Here is a 21,443-nt window from a genome sequence, read left to right on the forward strand (position 1 = left end):
TAAAACAGTTCATTAATTAAATTACGAACCCTTTTACATAAAATTTAAAACTTATTTATTATTAAATAATAATATTTGTTCGTGTTAACTTGATCACCAGCTAACTACATATAGTTGTTATCCCTTAGGGTGCCAGGTTAACCTGGTAAAACGTTGTAATTATAACTGTTGTACACTTTATATTCCATAATAAAAAAGTTTAAATTCATCTTTATCAGTCACCTCGTTTTGGATGTTGTAGATAGAACAGAAGTTACAAAAAAAGAGTAACATTCTAAGATGAACCTAACCAACCAATCAGTAACTAGAAGCTCCCCTGATTAACGAATCAACAACCAGCAGTTTGTTTGACAGTAGAGGTAAAGATATCTACCAACAGCTGGAAGTTAACTAATTCCTGGTAAGTCTATTATTCTACATGAAGTAATGTGATATATAAATCTATAAGAAAGAAAACATCGGTAAAATGAACAAAGTTTGTATTTCTCGTAAAAATATTGTATTTGTGTAAGAATACATAATTTGTTTATTGTATTTTTATCTCTTGCTATTGGCATCAGACTTGTGTTAATGTTTGAAGGTTATTTATATTTAACGCAATATAATTAAAGCTGTGTGGTTTTTTTGTTGTTTTTTTGTTTTCTCAAACTAACATTTTTAAAACGGAGCCATACGTCGTTGGGACCTGAGAATAAATTTGTATGTTGCTGTTTGTTTCTAGATTACTTGTATAACAAACAGGATGGCAACCTTTATATCTACAGATAAGAAACTTGACCAGAAGGTGGCGATAATCACAGGTATGTAAAATTCTATAATAAAAACATGTTGTATGTCCTCTTACCGTTACCATTCAAACAGTACATCTGATACATATTTCTATATCCATTATCAATCATTCAATACTATTTTATAATAAACGTATTAAATATGTTTTTATTTCACATTGCTATATTTGTGAAATACTGTGATAAAATATATTCCTTCATGTATAACAAACAGTCTCGTTTGATGGCAGGAAACAATATCTAAACGATAGATATTTTATACACAAACATTTGTGACCAGAAATAATAAATTTAAAATGTCGTTATGATAAAATGATAACTGGTATATACTTAGGGTTTGTGAAAAATGTTACATTTGGACAATTTTAGTCTGAATAAACATGTTCCTGGTAAACGACCCCAGCACCTCTATATTACGGTGTTTTCGCTATATTTAGTGCCTTATCAGTTTATTTTATAAATTTGTATCATATAAGAAACGAATGTTTCTCAACATGACTACAGATTAGCTAATGTTGTAGCTGATTTTATCAGTGACTACTTCACAACGTTTTTGAGCAAAAGCTGGACCAGCAGGTGGCGTTAATCACAGGTTCATGAATATAATCAACTTTTATTGTTCGATATTTAACTCATACAAAAGCCAGTGTGTGTCTGTGTATTGTCAACTCTCTCATGACTTCTTGAAATAAAAGGATTCATAAAAACTAAAATGCATTTATTCAAATAGAATAGTTCGATTATTGTTTGCTTTTATGATTTTAGTGACGTGGGTGAAAGAGGTATGTGAGGGGGGATTTACATCGTGAAACCTTATAAGTATAGTGAGTATATTGAGCTTAAAGTGAAGATATAGCGTGGGATCACCTAGACTAGAGCCAACTGCATAAACTTTAACATCAAAATAAATATATCGATTCAATTTTAAACTTAAATCGTTTCTGAATTTAGCTAATTTATTAAAAATAAACCTCTCTAATCAACAGAAATTCTAAAGTTAGAAAACAAGATTTATTTTTCCAGTTTCGTTGTTTATACGTTTCACTTTATACTTACAGTACATAGACTAACAATAATATTAGGTTATGCTTTTCTTGCTATGCAACATAACATAAGAACCATTGTTGGAATGTTGTGTTACGAATTTTCATATATTTTAAGAAAAACAACTTTCACTTCAGATAAATATAAAATAATATATTTTTAGTATGAATCAATGTTTTGCCTTTAACAAAACACACTGGATAATTTATATATATCAGAAGTTATTAATTTTACTTATTTTTACTAATAATTATTAATGAATGCGTTACGAATTCATTTCATAAATGACCTTAATTCTGATTGGCTTACAAATGAATTTACCAACGTTTGCCTGCCTTGATTACACTTTACTAGCTCTTTATTGGTCAAACTTTATTTCACAAAATGTATTTATTTCAGTAAGTCATGAAATGTAAGGTTTAGGTTACGTGTGAGGTTGGGGTGGTCTTACCTACCTCGTCGTTTGTCACTGGCTGTAAACTAGTAATAAAATAAACGTTTAATACAATAAATTAAAATGAACAACATTCATATTAATATTGATAAACTAAGTGTCCATTCTTTCCCTGTTTGTTTGAAAGCTATAAACTCTTTCTTCTTCTACTTAAGTGGATATCTAAACATTTAGGTGCTACTTCAGGGATAGGTAGAGCCACTGCTGTGTTGTTCTCACGCCTGGGAGCGAAGCTGGCTTTGACTGGAAGGAACCAAGAAAATTTGGCAAAATCTGCTGAAGAATGTGAAGCAGTTTCACCTCATAATCTAAAGGTTTGACGAAACTTAATATAACATAGAAGTATTCAATACAAAAACTCAATTTAGACACAATACGATGTAACATAGAAGTACTTAATACATAATAAATGTTTAGATAAAAAAAAATAGAAAAAAACTATGTTTATACTCCAGATATATATTTATATTCATTTTATCCATCGTTTAATATTCGAACATATTAAACCTGATGAAGCCACACTAGCGAAACTTTGGTTAATTTTAAAATTGTATAGAGATATTTGGAGTGTAAAGGTAGTTTTTCTAAATATTTAACCAAAATGTGTAAATCACTTCAGTGTGCACTTTAAATGGGAACAGGTAGGAAATGTTTAAATAACAAATATTGTAAATGTAGTATCTTATAAATAACGCCATATTAGTTTTTCATTGAACTAAAATATGTTCATATAAATTGGAACTGTTGTTCCAAGTATGTAGAAACTAATGAGAAAGTCTAACTTATTTTGACCTTTAATTAAGAAACAAAATATAAAAATAAAATATATAGTTCTTACAACTCTGGTATTGTTCTGGGTCTATATAAATGAAACAGATTAAAGTATCCTCATATCATGGTTTATAATGCATTCTTTTAAATATACGTTTCTCAACCTAGAATATTTGATTTGTAAACAAGTTTCATAGCAATTAAAACGTAATAAATTATAATTAATAAGTGATACATTATAATTAAAATACTCAATTATAACAAGAATGTAACAGATTATAATTAAAGCTTGATAAATGATAAGTAACATATGATAAATTGTACGTTAGACTTTATACATTATAATTAAAACAATTAATTATAATTAGAACGTAATAAATATAATTGGAATGTGATAAGTTATAATGAAATCATGATTGTACTAACAACAAAATACACTGTACTAAGCTTTACAACAGAAGGAACATATTTCTACAGAGGAGTTTATTTTATGTGAACAGTTTCCAAATTCTGTTGGTGTTGTTAAGTTTATTTATAATGCAGAAAAATGAAGAACAAAGTTGTAGATTTGTGCATGCGTGAAAGACGTTTCATTACTATTACCATATATGGTGTGTCATGGCCGATGCAGATAGCAGATACTATCCATCCACCTAATGTTTTGTGTTGTTAAACACAAAACTATACAATAGTATCGAAACTCAATTATTAACGTTATAAACTCTCGTGCATTACCTTTCAGATAACTGGGGTAGCTATGTCACGTTAGTGAAGTTTTAAATTTAAATCATTTATTTGAATTTCAACAAAACGTGATTCTACGTGACATCAACAATGTTTCTTTAACGTCACAATGATTCAGGAGTGAAAATATTTTGATTTCTTTACTATTTTATAAATAAATAATCTTGAAAGTCACCATATTTTTTATTTCTCCCTCAAACATTCATTTATTACCAGAGTTTTGTTCTATCTTATTAACCCACCAGAAATATAGCAGAATGTCTACAGATATTTTTAATACCTGTAGTTAATACCTAGCTTCAAAACAAATCTGTTTTATTTGAAATATTTTAACATGTTTCTCTTTTTATAACTTACTACCTTTTTAATACAACACACGGTGTAGTAACATATAAAAAAATACAACAGTTTAATTCAACAGTTTACTGTGATACACACAACTCAGTATTTTTATTCCTGTTTCCTAACTTGAAATGTTCACTTTCTTTTGTATTTCAGCCTTTGTGTATTGTCGGTGATTTAACCATAGAATCAGATATTGAACGGATTATGAAGTCAACAATTGATACCTGCGGAAAACTGAATATTTTAGTGAGTTTAGTTATTACAAAAAATATAGATTTATCATATTACTTCTATACCATAATTATTTTTCTTTCGTCTTGAGTCTAATTCTTAAACATTTGAAGGCTAATGTTCCATTATTATTTGTAGCCAAAGTTTAACCTGACAGGCCCACCTTTTAAAAGGAACATAAAAGTCTTAGCACTCCAAGTAAAGAATCTAAACTGGTAAAATTTTAATGAAAGTATTTTACTTAGCCTATGGTTACATTTTTTTATGAATTAAATTTATGTCCGAGTAAATTACAAATCGTTCTAGAATAGCCAGTTATTTACAACTGTACTCAAGCCTTTTTAGGCTCAACAATACAGTTAAATGCTAAAAAGAAAATTGTTCTATCGAGAGATGAAACGCTTTTCGTATTGTAATTATCTATGACACATTTTGTAATGTAGTCTTCCTTAGAATTCATCTGTAATTGTAAGTCACTGCTCTTTAATTGAAGTGACACAGAACGATCAGAGATTCCAACGTGTATGTGGTTACAAATCATGGAAATTCACTAGATCACGATATATAATCACAATCTGTACTCACTAAAAGTAAGAGGTAGTAAGAAAAGAGAAATTATCTCAAATGAAGAGATCATTACAGTGTCAGTTGCCTAGTAACAAACTCAATCAGCATCAGAAGTTTCGGTCTTAACCCTAACAGCTGCCAAAGCTCTAGAAACCAAAATGTCTAAAATTCCGTGAAACACTTAACATTTTACACGCCTTTTATTTGTGAATCGAAAAGATTCAAATTAATATAAATATAAGAGGAAAAAGTTGGAACATTAAAAATGTTTTGTTTTTTCTTCAGGTTAACAATGCTGGAATAATAGCATTGGACTCAGCTGAAGATGGTTCTTTGCAAACACTAGATTTGGTGTGGAAAATCAATGTTCGGTAACGAAGCTAACATGTTGTAGTTATGTAGAAAAGTAAGGAAAATATACACACAATACACACATATATATATGTAGACAAACAAGGAGTGGACTGTGTGTATATACAATTTGTAATCAATACTGTACACACATAGTAATATTTGTTTCTAATCAAGTACAAAAGCTGGCTGTTTTCTGGCCATCATAGGTATTGAAACCCGGTTTCTAGCGTTTTACGTCCGTAGTTATACCGCCATGTCACATGAAGGTATATAGTAGTTTTATAAGAAGGATAAAGAAAATAATTAACACACATAATAGATTTATACAAAAACTATCTGTTTTACTTGGTGTTGTCGAGCTTTTTGAAAAAAAACAATAACATATTTCGAAAGGTAGAAAAATGTTTTATGAACTTATGAAAACAAAACTACGAAACTGTTTTAAATCAGGGCTTTCTTATGAATAATGTTTTTGGTTTTTCTTCACTGGCAAGTATAAATAGGCCCTTATGGAGAATATTTAGATTATCTTGTACACGTGTTAGTACCCGATCTGGTGAACAGGATAAGCCTACTTCTGTGTCTCACATTCCCCGTCATCCTTCCACGAATATTAAAATTTTAAACGTAAATATGTATTTCATATCATGTTCAGTTTCCTTTAATGTAAATTTAATATGTTAATATGAATGTGTTACTGTACTCACTTTATGATATTCATGTATGAAACACACAATAAACAAAGTGTAATTTTTCACTTTATAATATATCAAAACAACAATCAACTTCCCGTATCTAACCATCCAGAGGAAAATAAAGTAGAAAAAAATACATTGGTTCACTTCATTTTATCATAACAAGTGTGATAATGTAAACCTTTTTATTTTTACATAATGTATTTTATGGTAGACAACGCTATTTTATTTTATACATTAGGCCTATTGTTTTCTTTTTCCCTCACGACATTCTAATTCTGCATATATTTCTTCTCTGTATGAGTTAAACGTATAGGTAATCATTTGTAAATAAATAGACCTGTAGTTAGATGTTAACTAAAACTTACAGAAAATGACAACTCTGCTTAAGAATTCTTCATGCTGTATATATGTTAATGGTGAAAAAATGACCTGTTTGGGTAACAGACGATAGACGTGAAAATCAACTTAAAATTGTGTTTTACGCACATTCGCGTGTGAGAAGTGTGACTTGCGTATAGAACGCAGCGGAGAAAGAAAAAAAACCAAGCAACAAACAAACACGTTTGTTTGGGAATTTCGCACAAAGCTACTCGAGGGCTATCTGTGCTAGCCGTCCCTAATTTAGCAGTGTAAGACTAGAGGGAAGGCAGCTAGTCATCACCACCCACCGCCAACTCTTGGGCTACTCTTTTACCAACGAATAGTGGGATTGACCGCACATTATAACGCCCCCACGGATGGGAGGGCGAGCATGTTTGGAGCGACTCGGGCGCGAAGCCGCGACCATCATATTACGAAGCGCACGCCTTAACGCGCTAGGCCATGCCAGGCCTAAATAAGAAAACTTTATACATATATTAAATATAGGGAAAATATTGTAAGACTAGCTTCTGGAAGTTTCAAGCTTTAGTTTATTGTTATTAAATTTGGAATATTGTTTTCGATATTAAAATAAAGAAGTGTGTACGTTACGTTTAAATTCGCTATTAAATGTTTTTAAAGTAATATGTTGAATTAGAGAATATGAAATATCAAGTAGTATAGAAGTACTTCAGAAATAAAACACATTTGAAAATGAAATTCTAGTAACTTGTAATTAATATTCATATCGAGACAAATTTCATTCATGATAAGCGATGGAAAAATGTATAGGATCGTTGTGAAATTGCACGGAAATAAATATAATATATATATATATATCCTGTAGAGATATGAAACCGAAACCAGTTTAGTTTAAAAACATTCAAAATATTTTTATTCCATGACATCCAAGTGCTGTGTACCATTTGACGATGCTAGCTGTTCCTCACCTGATTGAAAGTAAAGGTTCGATTGTCAACGTTTCAGGCGTTCTCGGCAAAAGAGGAGTAAGTAGTCTAACATGGAAGAGCCAATGAAAAATTGTAGAATTTGATGTAATTAAAATTTAATAATGAAATGAAAGTTTTTTTTAATTATCAGTGTGTAATATATCTTGTTTCACCTCTAATATCACGTTAATAGTTATCCTATAATTTACTTATAGTTTCCGATAATAATAGTAATTATTTCATGGTCTAGATCTAATTTCTAATCACATTTTTTATCGATTTTTTTTTCTAGTATGTAGGAGCTCTCTCCTATACCATTTCGAAGGGCGCTTTAGATCAGTTTACCAGATCTGTGGCATTAGGTACGTTTATTAACAAATACACATATCTTGAGGAACAAACACAGTTTCATATAAAAACATCTGGTACTGTTTATTAATTACAAGTTATTTTTTTTGAAGTAAGGTTTTGTTTATTTGCACATCCTAAACTATAGATTCTCTCGTCTGAGTGATTAAGTTATGTTCAGCCCCATCTGTTTCATCATCACTTTTGACCAGTAGGTTCCCTTCTAGAAATGGTTACTGATAAAAGTTTACAGAAATTAAACCAAAAGTGACACTTTTGAATCCTAGATTAATCAAATATAATTCCTTAAACGTTCGTCAGAAGGGGTTAACAACACCACTAGTTTCTAAAGCATAACCTTAAGCCTAAAAACAAACTAACTAATTTTATAGAATAAGACACATTTCAGTCTGTATTTTCTCAATATGATTTTTATTAGCATTTTATATTTAATTTCATTATAGAATACGTAAATTCTAACTTCAGTCTTTAAGGTTGTTGTTACTGTAACCTTTCATTATTAGTTTAAAGAGTTCGTAAAAATTCTGTTTTGCCCGTTGATCGATAGTAACTGTCCTCCAACGTTAATATACTAATGTAATATTACTACATCGATTTAAAAGTGTAACAGGTTATTCAAAATATATTTTACTGGTGTATTGTCAATACACCGTATAATCTCTATAAACGTTATCTACGTTATTTATTATTTACTGAAATAAGAGTGAATATTTCTTAAAATAATCTCGATTATTTATTACTTTTTGATCTGTTTTTGTCTTAATATAATTTCACACCCTTAGAAAACTTTTCTCCATGATAGTTTCATATAAAAAATTTGAAAAGCTGGTAGCAGTGTTTATATTAAAAGCATGGTAACGTAAACCAGAGAAACAAATATTTATCACCGGTTGGATTTGTCTTTAACATTTTCTTATTTTTCCAGACCTTGCTCCCAAACAAATCAGAGTGAACTCAGTAAAGTAAGTGTGTTTTTATGTATTCATAACCTATATTCAGAAATGTGTTTCGAATATGTATCATATTCAATTTGATTTATTCAAAACTGGGCTCAGTTTATTGTTTAACGTATTCGCATTGTGAATCTGATGTATAGGCGGAGAGTATTTTGTTTTGGTATCTTATTCTGCCACATATCACATACATATTGCAATACATGGTGTGTGTCACGTCACGTTTTAAAATACATATATATATATATACATGTGATTTTATTTATCATATATATATATATATATTTGAAAACTTAACGTTGCTTAAATAATATAAATTTAGATTTACTGTATGTTATTGTTGAGTGTCTCTTAACAGGACGGAAATACTCAGGAATTACTTTTTGTAGTGGATGGTATAAGTAGCTTAGAGCTTTAACTCTGAGTGAAACCAAGAATGTAACACAATTAACATTTCTAAAGTTCATGAAATAATTTAAATTGTAAGACTGACTTAAACTCGTCCCGTCACTGGGGACAGGTTTCCTTTGGTTTTTGAATGTTACGCAAAGCTACATGAGGGCTGTCAGCGTTAGTCATCCCTAACTTATCAGAGTAGGACTAGGAGGTAGGCAGCAAGTCATCATCACCCACCGCCAACTTTTGGGCTACTCTTTTACCAAAGAATAACAGAATCGACTGTCACATTATGACGCTCCCACACCAGAAAGAGCAAGCAAGTTCGGTGTGACAGATATTCGAACCCGTGACCTGTGTATTTAGAGTCGAGTACCTTAACCACCTGGCCATGCTAGGACCCTGGGGAGGGTACTTTTTTAAACTGTATAATATTTTTGAGTTGTTAAAAATTAATTTTTACAAAGGGTGTTTTATTCCTTTATTCATAACATGTGTTAAAGAAGGTGAGGAAGGTGCTCTTTGTACATTCAGGGTAAAGATACCTCTCTTCAAATACTTGTGGAAGCTAAGCCGTCCCAAGTCTCTTATACTTCCCATCACTGACCTTAGGGTTTATGGTTTACAGTCATTGACGATCCTACAATATTTACCCAAGAGTTGGCGGTGGGTGCTCATAATTTGTCTATCAGCTCAAAATTAAGTACGGCTAATGCAGATAGCTGTTTCTGTAGATTTAAGCTAAAGTTGTAAAAAAAAACACAGTCATCCAGTTTTTATCTAATTTATATTATCTGAAGACAGTTAATCAGAGAAAATTTGGAGTTTTTTCCAGACCTGTAAAAGAACAATTATTTTGAGGAGTTTCTTATCTCTTGTTAAATATTAAAAAGTAGAAATTAACGTATTTTATGGATGCTTCACAAATTCTGAATTACCTCAATCACAACTGGACAAAATTATGATTATCAATGAGATAGGATATTAGATAATCTGTATTGTTTGAGTTAATAGTTATTCTGATATTTACTGTCGGGAAGGTCTAAGGTTCGAGACGAAATACTACTCAACACGTTCTGCACTATCAGCCACGGGCTCGTGACATAGCAGCAATCAGTTCCGTTTTACGTATCAGATTCAACATAGCTTTTCTGGTGACGTGTGCTGCTGGTTATTTGACTTTCTATTGCCAATGGGTCAACACTATTACTGTTATACCTGGCTATTTCGATTCACCTGTTGCATAAGATATCATTCAGGTTGTGAGTTCCACTTCCTTATAATAATACACTTTATATTTTTGGAAACTGTCTTCAACTTCGAGAAATATAGGAAGCTCGCAGAATGAAATTTCCAATTAATGTACAGATTTCTTAGGAATTTCACGTAAAGATACATAAAAGGTTTTCTGAGCAATACCGTCTCTATATTTGTTGTTACACACTGGACTTCAAAGAGAACAGCTAGGTAACACGATAACAACACCCTTCGCTAATCTTGTGATTCTTGTGTGATATAGGCGATTCCCGGTGTCACACTTAAGACTATACATGTATTTTTTACTCTATTTATAAATGATAATTTAATAGGATATCTATATTTATATTTAGTTTGATTTCTGTTATTAGTTTTAATTTATTTTCTTCGTATTTCTAATACGTTGAACGTATATTGTTTTTAATTTGTGAGAATTTATAAAGAATAGAATACTTTGGTTGGTGTTACCCTGCTGTTAAAATTTGTAAATAATGTTTTAAATATTTTACATGCTAATACTCTCTGCTTATTTTTATTTTGCAGTCCTGGACTTATTGAAACAAATATATTTTCAACTATTGGATTAGACGCAAAAGAAGTACGTGAAAAGTATATCAGTTTGTTGATATATAAATATAATACAATTTATTTAAATTAGAAAAAGTCACTAGATTCAAAGAAAATACTGTACAAGAATGTTAATTAAAATCAACAATATAGTGTTTGTTAGCATATTGGTGTCATTTTTGTTTACTATTGTTTGTGGTGCAAATGTTACTCGGAACATTCTAACCAACAAAGTAACGGATCCGTTAGCTATTTGGTTCGCGGGTGTTTTTCTTACAACAATGTCACATCTGGCTATCTTCAGTCTTCGTAAAAAGGAATCGAACCAATGGTTTCTGGTTGTAACTCCGAATACTTACCACCGCCCCACCGTGGGACAGTTTTTTATATGAACAGTGTACAATAATGTGCTTTTTTATGTTGATCATGTCGGTATATGTGGGGTTATGATAAACATTTACATTTTATAGAACTAAAGTATTTCTTCATAGTCATCATAAGGTGTTGGAAATGCTGTTTTTATTTATTTACAGGAATTAATTGTTCAGTTTCAAGTTTATTTTTTGTTCATTTAATCTCAGATCCCTGTTAGATAGTGTGTGTGTTTCTACCATACTGATAACAATCATACTGGTTTATAACTCATTTAAAATTACAATATTGAATATAACATGGCATAAATACATTTATTTGAGTAATAAATTTTAATGAATTCGTAAAACATTTCGAAAATAAAATCAGAATAAAACTAACTGGGGATATTTATTTTAAACCTAACATCAAATACACACTATAATTTTCAACTGCATGCCAGACGTTTCAATGAACTATTCGGTTTAGTTGAATAAGTGATGAACATATACGAAAGTACAATTTATATATACACTTTTCACTTTTTAACATTGAAAACTAACGTTAAATGCAACTAAATATCTTTAAATCTATGTATTACAGGTTATGAAAGAAGCAACCCAGTCATATCCGCTTGGTCGTGGAGGACAACCGCAAGAGGTCGCAAATGCAATTGCTTTTCTCGCTTCTGACGAAGCTTCGTTTATAACCGGAGAAACCCTTGTGGTAGATGGCGCTAAAACTGTCTCTTACAAATAAGTTTGTTTTTTTGTTTTTCTTCTTCAACAATAAAACCAAAGTTACTAATTTATTCCGTATGTTCTTTATTTGTGTGATAGTAGTTAAGGTGGTGATTTAACTGATCTAAGTCTATTAATTGACTGTTTTGATCTTTCTTTTTGGTGTAATACATTTTTTTTCTTTAAATAAAACATTACTAATTCATTCCGTTCAGCCTCTAGTTATTAATTTGAAAAAAATGGTCATTAAGAACAAAAGAAACGAAATTGTAATATTGTTTATAGATTTTTTATTAAATGGTAAATTAGCTAGGTGACAACAACCAAAGTATTCTATTCTAGATCAATTTCAGTCACAAATGTTCGCTTACTAAAACAGTTCTAACATAGAAATTCTACTTTTGTAGCAGCGTGTCTAATTTGGGTCGATGTTTTTGTAGATCATTTAAAAAACTTGAACGTGTTTGATACAGTTATATTCTGAACAATTTCAACGCGAGTGAACAATCAAATGCTGGCCTGTATTCCTGGATAACAATCTTGTCCAACAGTGTGATTTGACTGCTTCCGAAATATATAGAACGTAACATTTCTATACAACTGTAGTGTATTTATAGTTCTGCAGAAAGACATTACAGACAACTACAGTTATATATACAACTCTGTGTTACAGAAACTTCAATAGTATTTATACTTCTATCGAATAGATACTACAATTGTATTTACAAATAATATTTCACACTAGATCGTATTTACTTTGATCCAGGGTGAGATACTATTCTTCGCCTGGGAACAAACCACTTGGTTAATGAAAGGTAATTTTGCTGGTAGATCAACATAACCAGAAAATTTCCATATGCTACTGACTGTATAGAGGGATCGAAACTGTTTAATTTTATACGTCAATCTACACAAACATTGTTATTCTACACCTGGGAACAAACCACGTGATTAGTGATAGCTAACTTTACTGGTTCATTTGTAGAAGTATTGAACTTTTGTCAGTTAATTCTTGCATATCGATCTGCCAGATCAGAATCAATCGTATTTATAACTCTACGGTACAAACACTATAATTGCATTTACAATTAACTCTATATTACAGACTGTTCAATCGTATTTATAGCTCTATAGATTAGACACTATAATTGCTTTTACAACTCTATATTACAGACTTTAATCGCATTTATAGCTGTATAGTGCAAACACTACAACTGTATTTACAGCTCTGTATTACAGACACTTCAATCGTATTGATGGCTGTATAGCATAAATACTACAGTTGTATTTAGAATTCTAAATTACATAACTTCAATTGCATTTACAGCTGTATAATACAAAACACTACAATTGTATTTACAACTCTATATTACAGACACTTCAATCATATTTATAGCTCTATAGTTCAAGCACTATAATTCTATTTACAATTGTCACGTGACGAGGTCGTCGACTGACCTACGAGCAGACCAAGTGAGTTGAATCGGTTTAGCCGTTGGAGCTTCGACTAATACTAACTGCTGTCACGTGCAAAATTTATTTTAAGTGATGATGTCGTGACGAATGGAGCACTCAGGCACGAACTCAAGTCTTCACTGTTGAAACAAAAGAGACTCGAACCCGGGACGTCCAGTAAAACACTTTATTTATACTTCAAACATTTTACACTACACATATGTATATATAGATCGTCAGTTATTTCTATTACCATGGTGACTGGTGTTATGGAATAATTGCATCAATAACACTAACCAAGAGCTTGGGTATGAAGACATCTTTTTCTTCCATTAAGATTCTGACTCAGATACTCAGCTGTTGGGATTACTTAGATGAGTAGCTAACTGTCTCACTGGTCTTATTTTACCAGCCCTTTTATATCAGTAAAAGGGTGATTATCGGCTTACTCAAAGAAACAGCTAGTTTCCTGTTTACTATTTCTCTGAGTTTCTTTCGTGAAAAAACTCTTACCGACACACCATTAAACTGTCAAACTTTGTTTACGAACTCCTATGTCCTCCAGTTAATTACTAATTCTCTTTTTAACACGGACATGGTATTTAACTGACGTCATGACCTCTTCTCTATACATGTAAAGTATTTCCTCCACCAACCAAGAACAATGGTCCGATTATAGCGTCGTCTCATTAATCGAGGTCTTCAGGTTAAACATGTAAGTCTCTATATCTCCTAACAAGTTCGCTGACGTCAACTGATTTTGTTTCACATTCATGAGACGTATTCTCGATTTTAGTTTCTAGCTTCGGTAATCTTCTCTAACTCTGAGAGCGTCTATTTGTTCAATTTAAACACATAACTGAAATCCTTCGGTGTTTTAACTGACGTAATGTCCTAAGTTGTTCTGTTTATAAGCATTGTTGCTTTAAAAAAATCTTCGCTTATACCGCACTTTCAAATTACTCGCCGGACAACACGTTTCTCAACCTCTTTTCTTCAAATGTTGTTATTTTCTGAACATCATTACTTTGAAAAATATATTTACTTGTACGGCATCTTTCTCTGTTTATTCCTACAATTAATAATGGGGAACATCCATATACATAGCCATGCCTCTCAATGATATAGTACAGAAACTACAACTGTACTTAAACTCCAGAGTACAGATACTACAATTGTATTTAGTGCACTCCAATAGAAATAATACAATTGTATTTACAGTATTGACCAGTAGTATTCACAGTACATTCGAGCTATCTAACATATTGACCAGTAGTGTCTGTAGTTCATGTGATCTGACTAATCTATTGACCAGTCGTATCCATGGTATATCCGATTTGGCCAGTTGTAATACAAAACACCGGCGTCAATGATATTTCTGGACCATATGTTGATGTACCTATTTTAATGTTTGACCAATTAGTAAAGTACATTTCAGCCTGATGACTCAGCGGTAAATCTTTAGTTTTATAGCATTACAATTCAGTGTTCGATTTTCGCTATACGACAAACACACCAAAGTTACTTTAAGTTATCAGAGACAGGACTTACGATACCTAAAGTCATTTCTTTTTACCATCTATTTATGATTGGATTCTAACAACCAGACATACTTCCCTTTGTTTTACAAATCAAATCTGTGATCATTAGACTATTTACAACGTGCTACACATATTGTGCTGTCATCTACATTCAATAATTTCGTTATTCCAATTGTTAAAATATTAAAAGTGAATCTTTTTTGTTTCTAGAATACAAGGAATTACACATTTTTCTTACTTTCTAACAAATATTCATTTCAATATTTTTCATGATCATGTTAATAATGGTTCAACGGTAAGCCTGAAAGGTTATAACAATAAAATTCAGGACTCGATTCCTATGGTGACAACAGCGCAGCCACATAAGCAGGTTTTGGCTTAAAAGTAAACAAGCATTTTGTTGTTGTAGAACAAGAAAAATAACCAAACGAAGATTTATCTCTCTGTCTCTCTCAATTTTTTTAGCATTAGCCCGTGATGTGTTTTTATAGTTTTTTTCTGTAAGCAATTAATTTATTTCTCTTTTCATACTTTGTAAATAAACACCTCTGCAAGGAAACTAAATCACAAAATTTAAACCAGTGTCTTTAAACGTAAAACAAATCAGAATCAAAGTAAGAAAGTTTAGCAATATAACACACTTTTCATATCTTTGCCAAAGTATTTCACAAACTGTTTTATTTGACCCTAACTAGATGGCAGCACATTACGACTAATGTTTTACCCCGTAATTGCAAAGTTGGTTCTTAGGTTTCTCTTCCTGTTGTTTAGTTGTTGTTCTTTCTTTTTTGATAATCTTTTAACCGCAAAATTACACAATGAACTATTTGTTTTCTAGCCACAAATGGTATCAAACCCCTAATTTCAACATTTTGAGTCTAGAAGCTTATTGCTTCCTCTATGTGGGGAACAGCTCTAGAACTTGCACTGACAATGTGGCGTCCTTATCTATGCAATGTGGGGGGTGTCATAGGGCGCTAAAATGACCCCAGAAGGTCAACCAGATACGATGCATGTCTACGAGTAGGTTTTAAGGGTCATTGAGTTCGAATATGGTATCACATTTGGTGTTGCTTGTACCCTTCAGAATCTAAGGACGCCATTTTATCTCACTCAAATGCCAGAGGTGCTAAATTTGGCACACGTGCTCAAGTACCTCAGCAGGTGTCCTAATTGTTTTCTGTATGGAGACAATACCAGTACTTCAGAGCGTATTTATAGGAGGATATTTATAATAATGGTGTGTTTGCTTTGAGTAGCATTACATACTTAAAGACATCCTTACGTGAGACTTTCTCTTACCCTTAGTAGCTAAGAAAGAATATATTTACTGACTGGGTAGTATTTGATTACAATACCTTAAGAAAATAAAACTGCTATATTAAGATGTAGAAACAACAATAACAAATTATTTTCCATAAACACAACGAGTGGGCATGCTAAGATACACGTGTGGTCAGTTCAAGTAAGTTAGTCCTCGCATGTTCCAAAGTCCATTAGATGTTTTCTCAGGATATGTAGCAGTTTCGAAATAAATTATTTAGTTGTCAAATAACTCCCACGGTATTCTCAAATGTATACATTTCTGACATATTCAGGATTTCAATATTGGATACTTTCTTTGTCTGCAGGTGACATGTTTGAGGTTTCAGTATAATATAACTTGTCTGTTGCTGACATACCTTTGATTCAATACAGAATACCTTCTTTGTATGCTGCTAAAATGCGCTGGATTCCAATACTTTTTCTGTTGGCTACATGTTTAAGATCCTGTATGGAAAGCCATAATTATTGTGTCATGATCTCTATCCAATGTGGGATATATTGTTGATGGCATTTTAGAGGTCCCATGAGAAATACTTTGTCTGTTGTATGTGATGAATTTACTATTATATATTTATTTTAATATCGATGGGCCTGGCATGGCCTAGCGCGTAAGGCGTGTGACTCGTAGTCTGAGGGTCCCACATATTCATTAAAGATGTAGAATATTCTCAGATGTAGGAATCAACAATGTACTATGTGTATGTAAATGACAGTACTGTTGTTTTAGCTAAAGTTTCTATAATCTTGCCTGACACTTATAAAAGGCCTCACATGATTAAGAAAAAATAAATGAAAACTGAGCAGGTAATGTTGTTCCCCATTAATGTAAAGTATTCTATTATTCCTTTCTGCGTTTGTCTCTCCCAGTGAAACAGTGAATTTACAATGGTAAAATCAGAACTTCGATTCTCTTCTGTGAACACATGAGACAGCCTGAAGCTGTTGTGCTATACGAGAACACACATGTACTTCTTGTTGTGTTTACTTATTTTTTCCCTTTTGAGCAACCATCTTTTCGCATCTGGCTGCAGATAGTGAGAAGTGGTAAAGATGTGGGACGTTCTTGGCTGGAACACTCACATCTGCTCAAATTTTATTTTAGTTCTTAATCATGTCGTCCAGCGAGATGAGGTTAAACTGAATGGACGATTTGTTTATTTGTTTTTAATTAATCACAGTGGGATATCTGTGTTCTAACCACCACGGGTATCGATACAGGTTTCTGGTGTTATAAATTCTGTAACGGATTTTCTGTTACACGTGTAATTTAATATGTACGCTTGTTTCAGCGCAGTTTTATTTTTTGCCTGTGGGTTATATTGCGCAAGTTCCGCCTGTTCTCGAAATCTGTAGAAAATTCTTGAGTGTAAGAATCATCACTGTTCCTTTTACGAAAACGCGCTAGAACATTGTTGAAACTTCAAGAACTCGCGTGTTTGTATAAAAGCAGTTAACCAAGAATCAGTAATGGACAAAGGTTATTATAGGACAGCTACAGTCAGTGTTCTATGAGCATCGGAAGTTATAATTGTTATTAACGCCTATTAATCTGGAAATACAGAATTTAATACAGAATACCTTCTTTGTATGCTGCTAAAATGCGCTGGATTCCAATACTTTCTCTGTTGGCTACATGTTTAAGATCCTGTATGGAAAGCCATAATTATTGTGTCATGATCTCTATCCAATGTGGGATATATTGTTGATGGCATTTTAGAGGTCCCATGAGAAATACTTTGTCTGTTGTATGTGATGAATTTACTATTATATATTTATTTTAATATCGATGGGCCTGGCATGGCCTAGCGCGTAAGGCGTGTGACTCGTAGTCTGAGGGTCGCGGGTTCGCGCCCGCGTCGCGCCAAACATGCTTGCCCTCCCAGCCGTGGGGGCGTTATAATGTGACGGTCAATCCCACTATTCGTTGGTAAAAGAGTAGCTTGATAGTTGGCTGTGGGTGATGATGACAAGCTGCTTTCCCTCTAGTCTTACACTGCTAAATTAGGGACGGCTAGCACAGATAGCCCTCGAGTAGCTTTGTGCGAAATTCAAAAACAAACAATCAAATAATATCGATGTTTGTCTAACAGTATGTGGAAACCCTACCATCAAATCCATATGTGCTAATTAAACATCTCATTCCAAAATCATGGACATTCACATAGAGTTGGTCTTCCCTTTGCTAATATACCAGACTCCCCTCTTCTGGAAAGAATCTTCACTATATTTTGGAACAAGGCTGCGGGGATTCGCTCTTATTCAGCCACAAGAGCATAGTGAGTTTGGGCACTGATGTCGGTCGAGAAGGCCCGGTTCGCAGTCGGCATTCCGTTTCATTCCAAGGGTGTTCGATGGGGTTGAGGTCAAGGCTCTCTGCAGGCCAGTGAAGTTCTTACCAACCTTGACAAACCACTGTGGCATTGTTATGTTGAAACAAAAAAGAGCCTTCCCCAAACTGTTGCCATAAAGATGGAAGCACACAATTCTCTAGAATATTAATGTATGCTGAAGAATTAAAGTTTCCCTTTACTGGAACTAAAGAGCCCAAACCATGCAAAACAGTCCCAGACCGTTATTTCTCATTTACAAAACTTTATAGTTGGCACTATGCATTCAGGTAGATAGCGTTTTCCTGGCATCTGCCAAAGCCAGATTTATCCGTCAGACTGCCAGATAGTGAAGCGTGATTCATCACTCCAGAGAAAGCATTTCTTCTGCTTCAGAGTCCAGTGACGGTATGTTTTACATCACTACACCCGAAGCTTGTCATTGTGCATGGTGATCTTAGGCTTGTGTGCAGCTGCTCGGCCATGAAAACCCATTTCATGAAGCGCCCGACGAACAGATTTTGCGCTGATGTTGCTTTAAGAGGCACTTTGGAACTCAGTACTGAGTATTGTAACTATAAACAAACGATTTTTATGCATTTCAGCACTCAGCAGGCCCCTGCTGTGAGCTTGAGTGGCCTACCGCTTTGTGTCTGAGCTATTGTTGCTCCGATACGTTTCAACTTCACAATAACAGCACTTATATTTGATCGTAGCAGTTCCAGTAGGGCAGAAATTTGACGCACGGATTTGTTGGAATAGTGGAATCCTATGATTGTGCCACGTTAAAAGTCATTGAGCTCTTCGGTACGACCCATTCTTCTGCTAATGTTTGTCTATAGAGATTGTATGGTTGTATGCTTGATTTTATTCATTTTTTAGTAATGGGTGTGTCTTAAATAGCCGAACCCACTAATTAGAAGGACTGTCCATATACTTTTGGCCATGTAATGTATTTATAAAAGCATGAAATTTATACTGTTAAAGCTGTATTGCGAAAGTCTCACATATTCACTAAAGATGTAGAACATTCTCGAATGTAAAAATCAACAATGTACTATGTGTATGTAAATGACAGTATTGTTGTTTTAGCTGTAGTTTCTAGAATCTTTTATAGACACTTATAAAAGGCCTCACATGATTAAGAAAAAATAAATGAAACTGAGCAGATAATGTTGTTCCCCATTGATGTAAAGTACTCTATTATTTTTTTCTGTTTTTGTCTCTCCCCGTGAAACAGTGAATTTGCAATCAAGAGTTCGATTATCTTCTGTGGACACATGAAACAGCCTGATGCTGTTGTGCTATACAAGAACACACAACTACTTCTTGTTGTTTTTACTTGTTTCTTTCCCTTGTGAGCAGCCATCTTTTCGCATCTGACTGCAGACAGTGAGAGGTGATAAAGATGTGGGGCGTTGTTGGCTGGAACACCAATATCTGCTTTTTTTTTTTTTTTAATCTAACGAGTCGATGTTAAAGTGAATCGAAAATTTCTTTGTTTGTTTAATTTTAATTAACCACAAAGCCACATGATGGGCCACCTGTGCTCTAACCGCGATGGGTATCGATACCAGTTTCTAGCGTTATAAGTCCTGTAACGGATTTTCCTTCATACGTCTATTTTAATATATACACTTGTTTCAACACAGTTTTATTTTTTTCATGAGACCCAGCATAGCCAGGTGGGTTAAGGCACTCAACTCGTAATCCGATGGTTGCAGGATCGAATCCCCGTCACGTCAAACATGCTCGCCAAACATTCGTGGGCGCGTTATAATGTGACGGTCAATCTCGCTATTCGTTGGTAAAAGAGTAGTCCAAGAGTTGGCGGTGAGTAGTGATGACTAGCTGCCTTCCCTCTAGTCTTACACTGCTAACTTAGGAACGGCTAGCGCAGATACTTCTCGAGTAGCTATGCGCGAAATTTAAAACAAATAAACATTATTTGCATGTGGTTTATATTGCGCAAGTTCTCTCTGTTCTTTAAATGTGTAGAAGATTCTTAAGTATAAAAATCAACATTATTTGTTTAACGAAAACGCGCTAAAACATTGTTGAAACTTCAAACATCTCGCATGTTTGTACAAGAGCAGTTAACCAAGAATCACTAGTAGACGAAGATAATTATGGGACAGCTACAGTCAATGTTCCATGAGCCTCAGAAGATAAAATTGTAATTAACGCTTATTAATGGGGAAATACAGAATTTTACCAAGAACGTTTATAGATTTAGAATATTAGAAACCGTTCAACTTCAGTGAATTATTTCACATATTATTATTTCTGAAAGGATATTAAATATATCCGTCGGTAAAAATCAGAAGTCAACAGTATGAAGCCAATCAAGCTGGCCAGCTCAAGCGAGATTTGTAACAAGATTAGCTCAGAATTAATTTGCTCGTCGTGGACCTGGATCGTCGATAAAACATCCAGTTCTAGACTGGATATAAGACGCAGTAATATGGCCACATTAAGAATTTTATTAGCCCTAAACATTTCAACTGATAGAGGCCTCCTCGAGACAAAAACTCTGCATGTAATATATTTATAGTAATAGCTTGAGGCCCTGGATTTCAACCTTGTAAGTCTATGCCTTAATTCGAGGTTGCTCAGTATTGTTTGTAAATTTGTAAAACTGTTACATATAAACCATCAAATAACTATCAGTAAAAACCGTTATTATAAATTGTATTGCTTTTTTTGTTTGTATATTAAAATATATTTGCATTAAATAAAAGAAAATTGTTTGTATCAACGTTGTTGGTAAATATCATAAATTTGATACGTTATAACATTTCATTAAGTTTCAAATACAAATTTCTGGTTATTTGATATAATAATACGTTACGCAC

General features: G+C 33.0%; 1 protein-coding gene across 3 annotated transcripts; it reads left to right on the forward strand.

Annotated features, from left to right (window-relative positions):
- The first annotated feature begins 204 nt into the window (after positions 1-204).
- Positions 205-12,010, forward strand: LOC143257298 (3-oxoacyl-[acyl-carrier-protein] reductase FabG-like). Of its 3 annotated transcripts, none has more exons than XM_076515746.1 (10): positions 205-400; positions 722-800; positions 2,461-2,600; positions 4,300-4,392; positions 5,230-5,315; positions 7,270-7,363; positions 7,599-7,668; positions 8,601-8,637; positions 10,825-10,879; positions 11,803-12,010. In XM_076515746.1, the coding sequence occupies exons 2-10, from the start codon at positions 743-745 to the stop codon at positions 11,956-11,958; spliced, it is 789 nt and encodes a 262-aa protein (XP_076371861.1). In that variant the 5' UTR covers positions 205-400; positions 722-742; the 3' UTR covers positions 11,959-12,010. The 3 variants fall into 3 exon arrangements, with proteins under 3 accessions (XP_076371861.1, XP_076371862.1, XP_076371860.1); XM_076515747.1 differs by lacking the exon at positions 205-400 and adding an exon at positions 407-461; XM_076515745.1 differs by lacking the exon at positions 205-400 and adding an exon at positions 432-475.
- The last annotated feature ends 9,433 nt before the right edge of the window (positions 12,011-21,443 follow it).

Source organism: Tachypleus tridentatus, chromosome 7 (genome assembly GCF_004210375.1).
Source record: "Tachypleus tridentatus isolate NWPU-2018 chromosome 7, ASM421037v1, whole genome shotgun sequence".
NCBI classification, from domain to species: Eukaryota; Metazoa; Arthropoda; class Merostomata; order Xiphosura; family Limulidae; genus Tachypleus; species Tachypleus tridentatus.

What these genes read in the sequence shown, in the direction of transcription:
- LOC143257298 (XM_076515745.1), top strand. An exon ending in GAAGGTGGCGATAATCACAG is followed by an intron (nt 801 to 2,460) that starts GTATGTAAAATT and finishes CTAAACATTTAG; the next exon opens with GTGCTACTTCAGGGATAGGT. An exon ending in TTTCACCTCATAATCTAAAG is followed by an intron (nt 2,601 to 4,299) that starts GTTTGACGAAAC and finishes TTTGTATTTCAG; the next exon opens with CCTTTGTGTATTGTCGGTGA.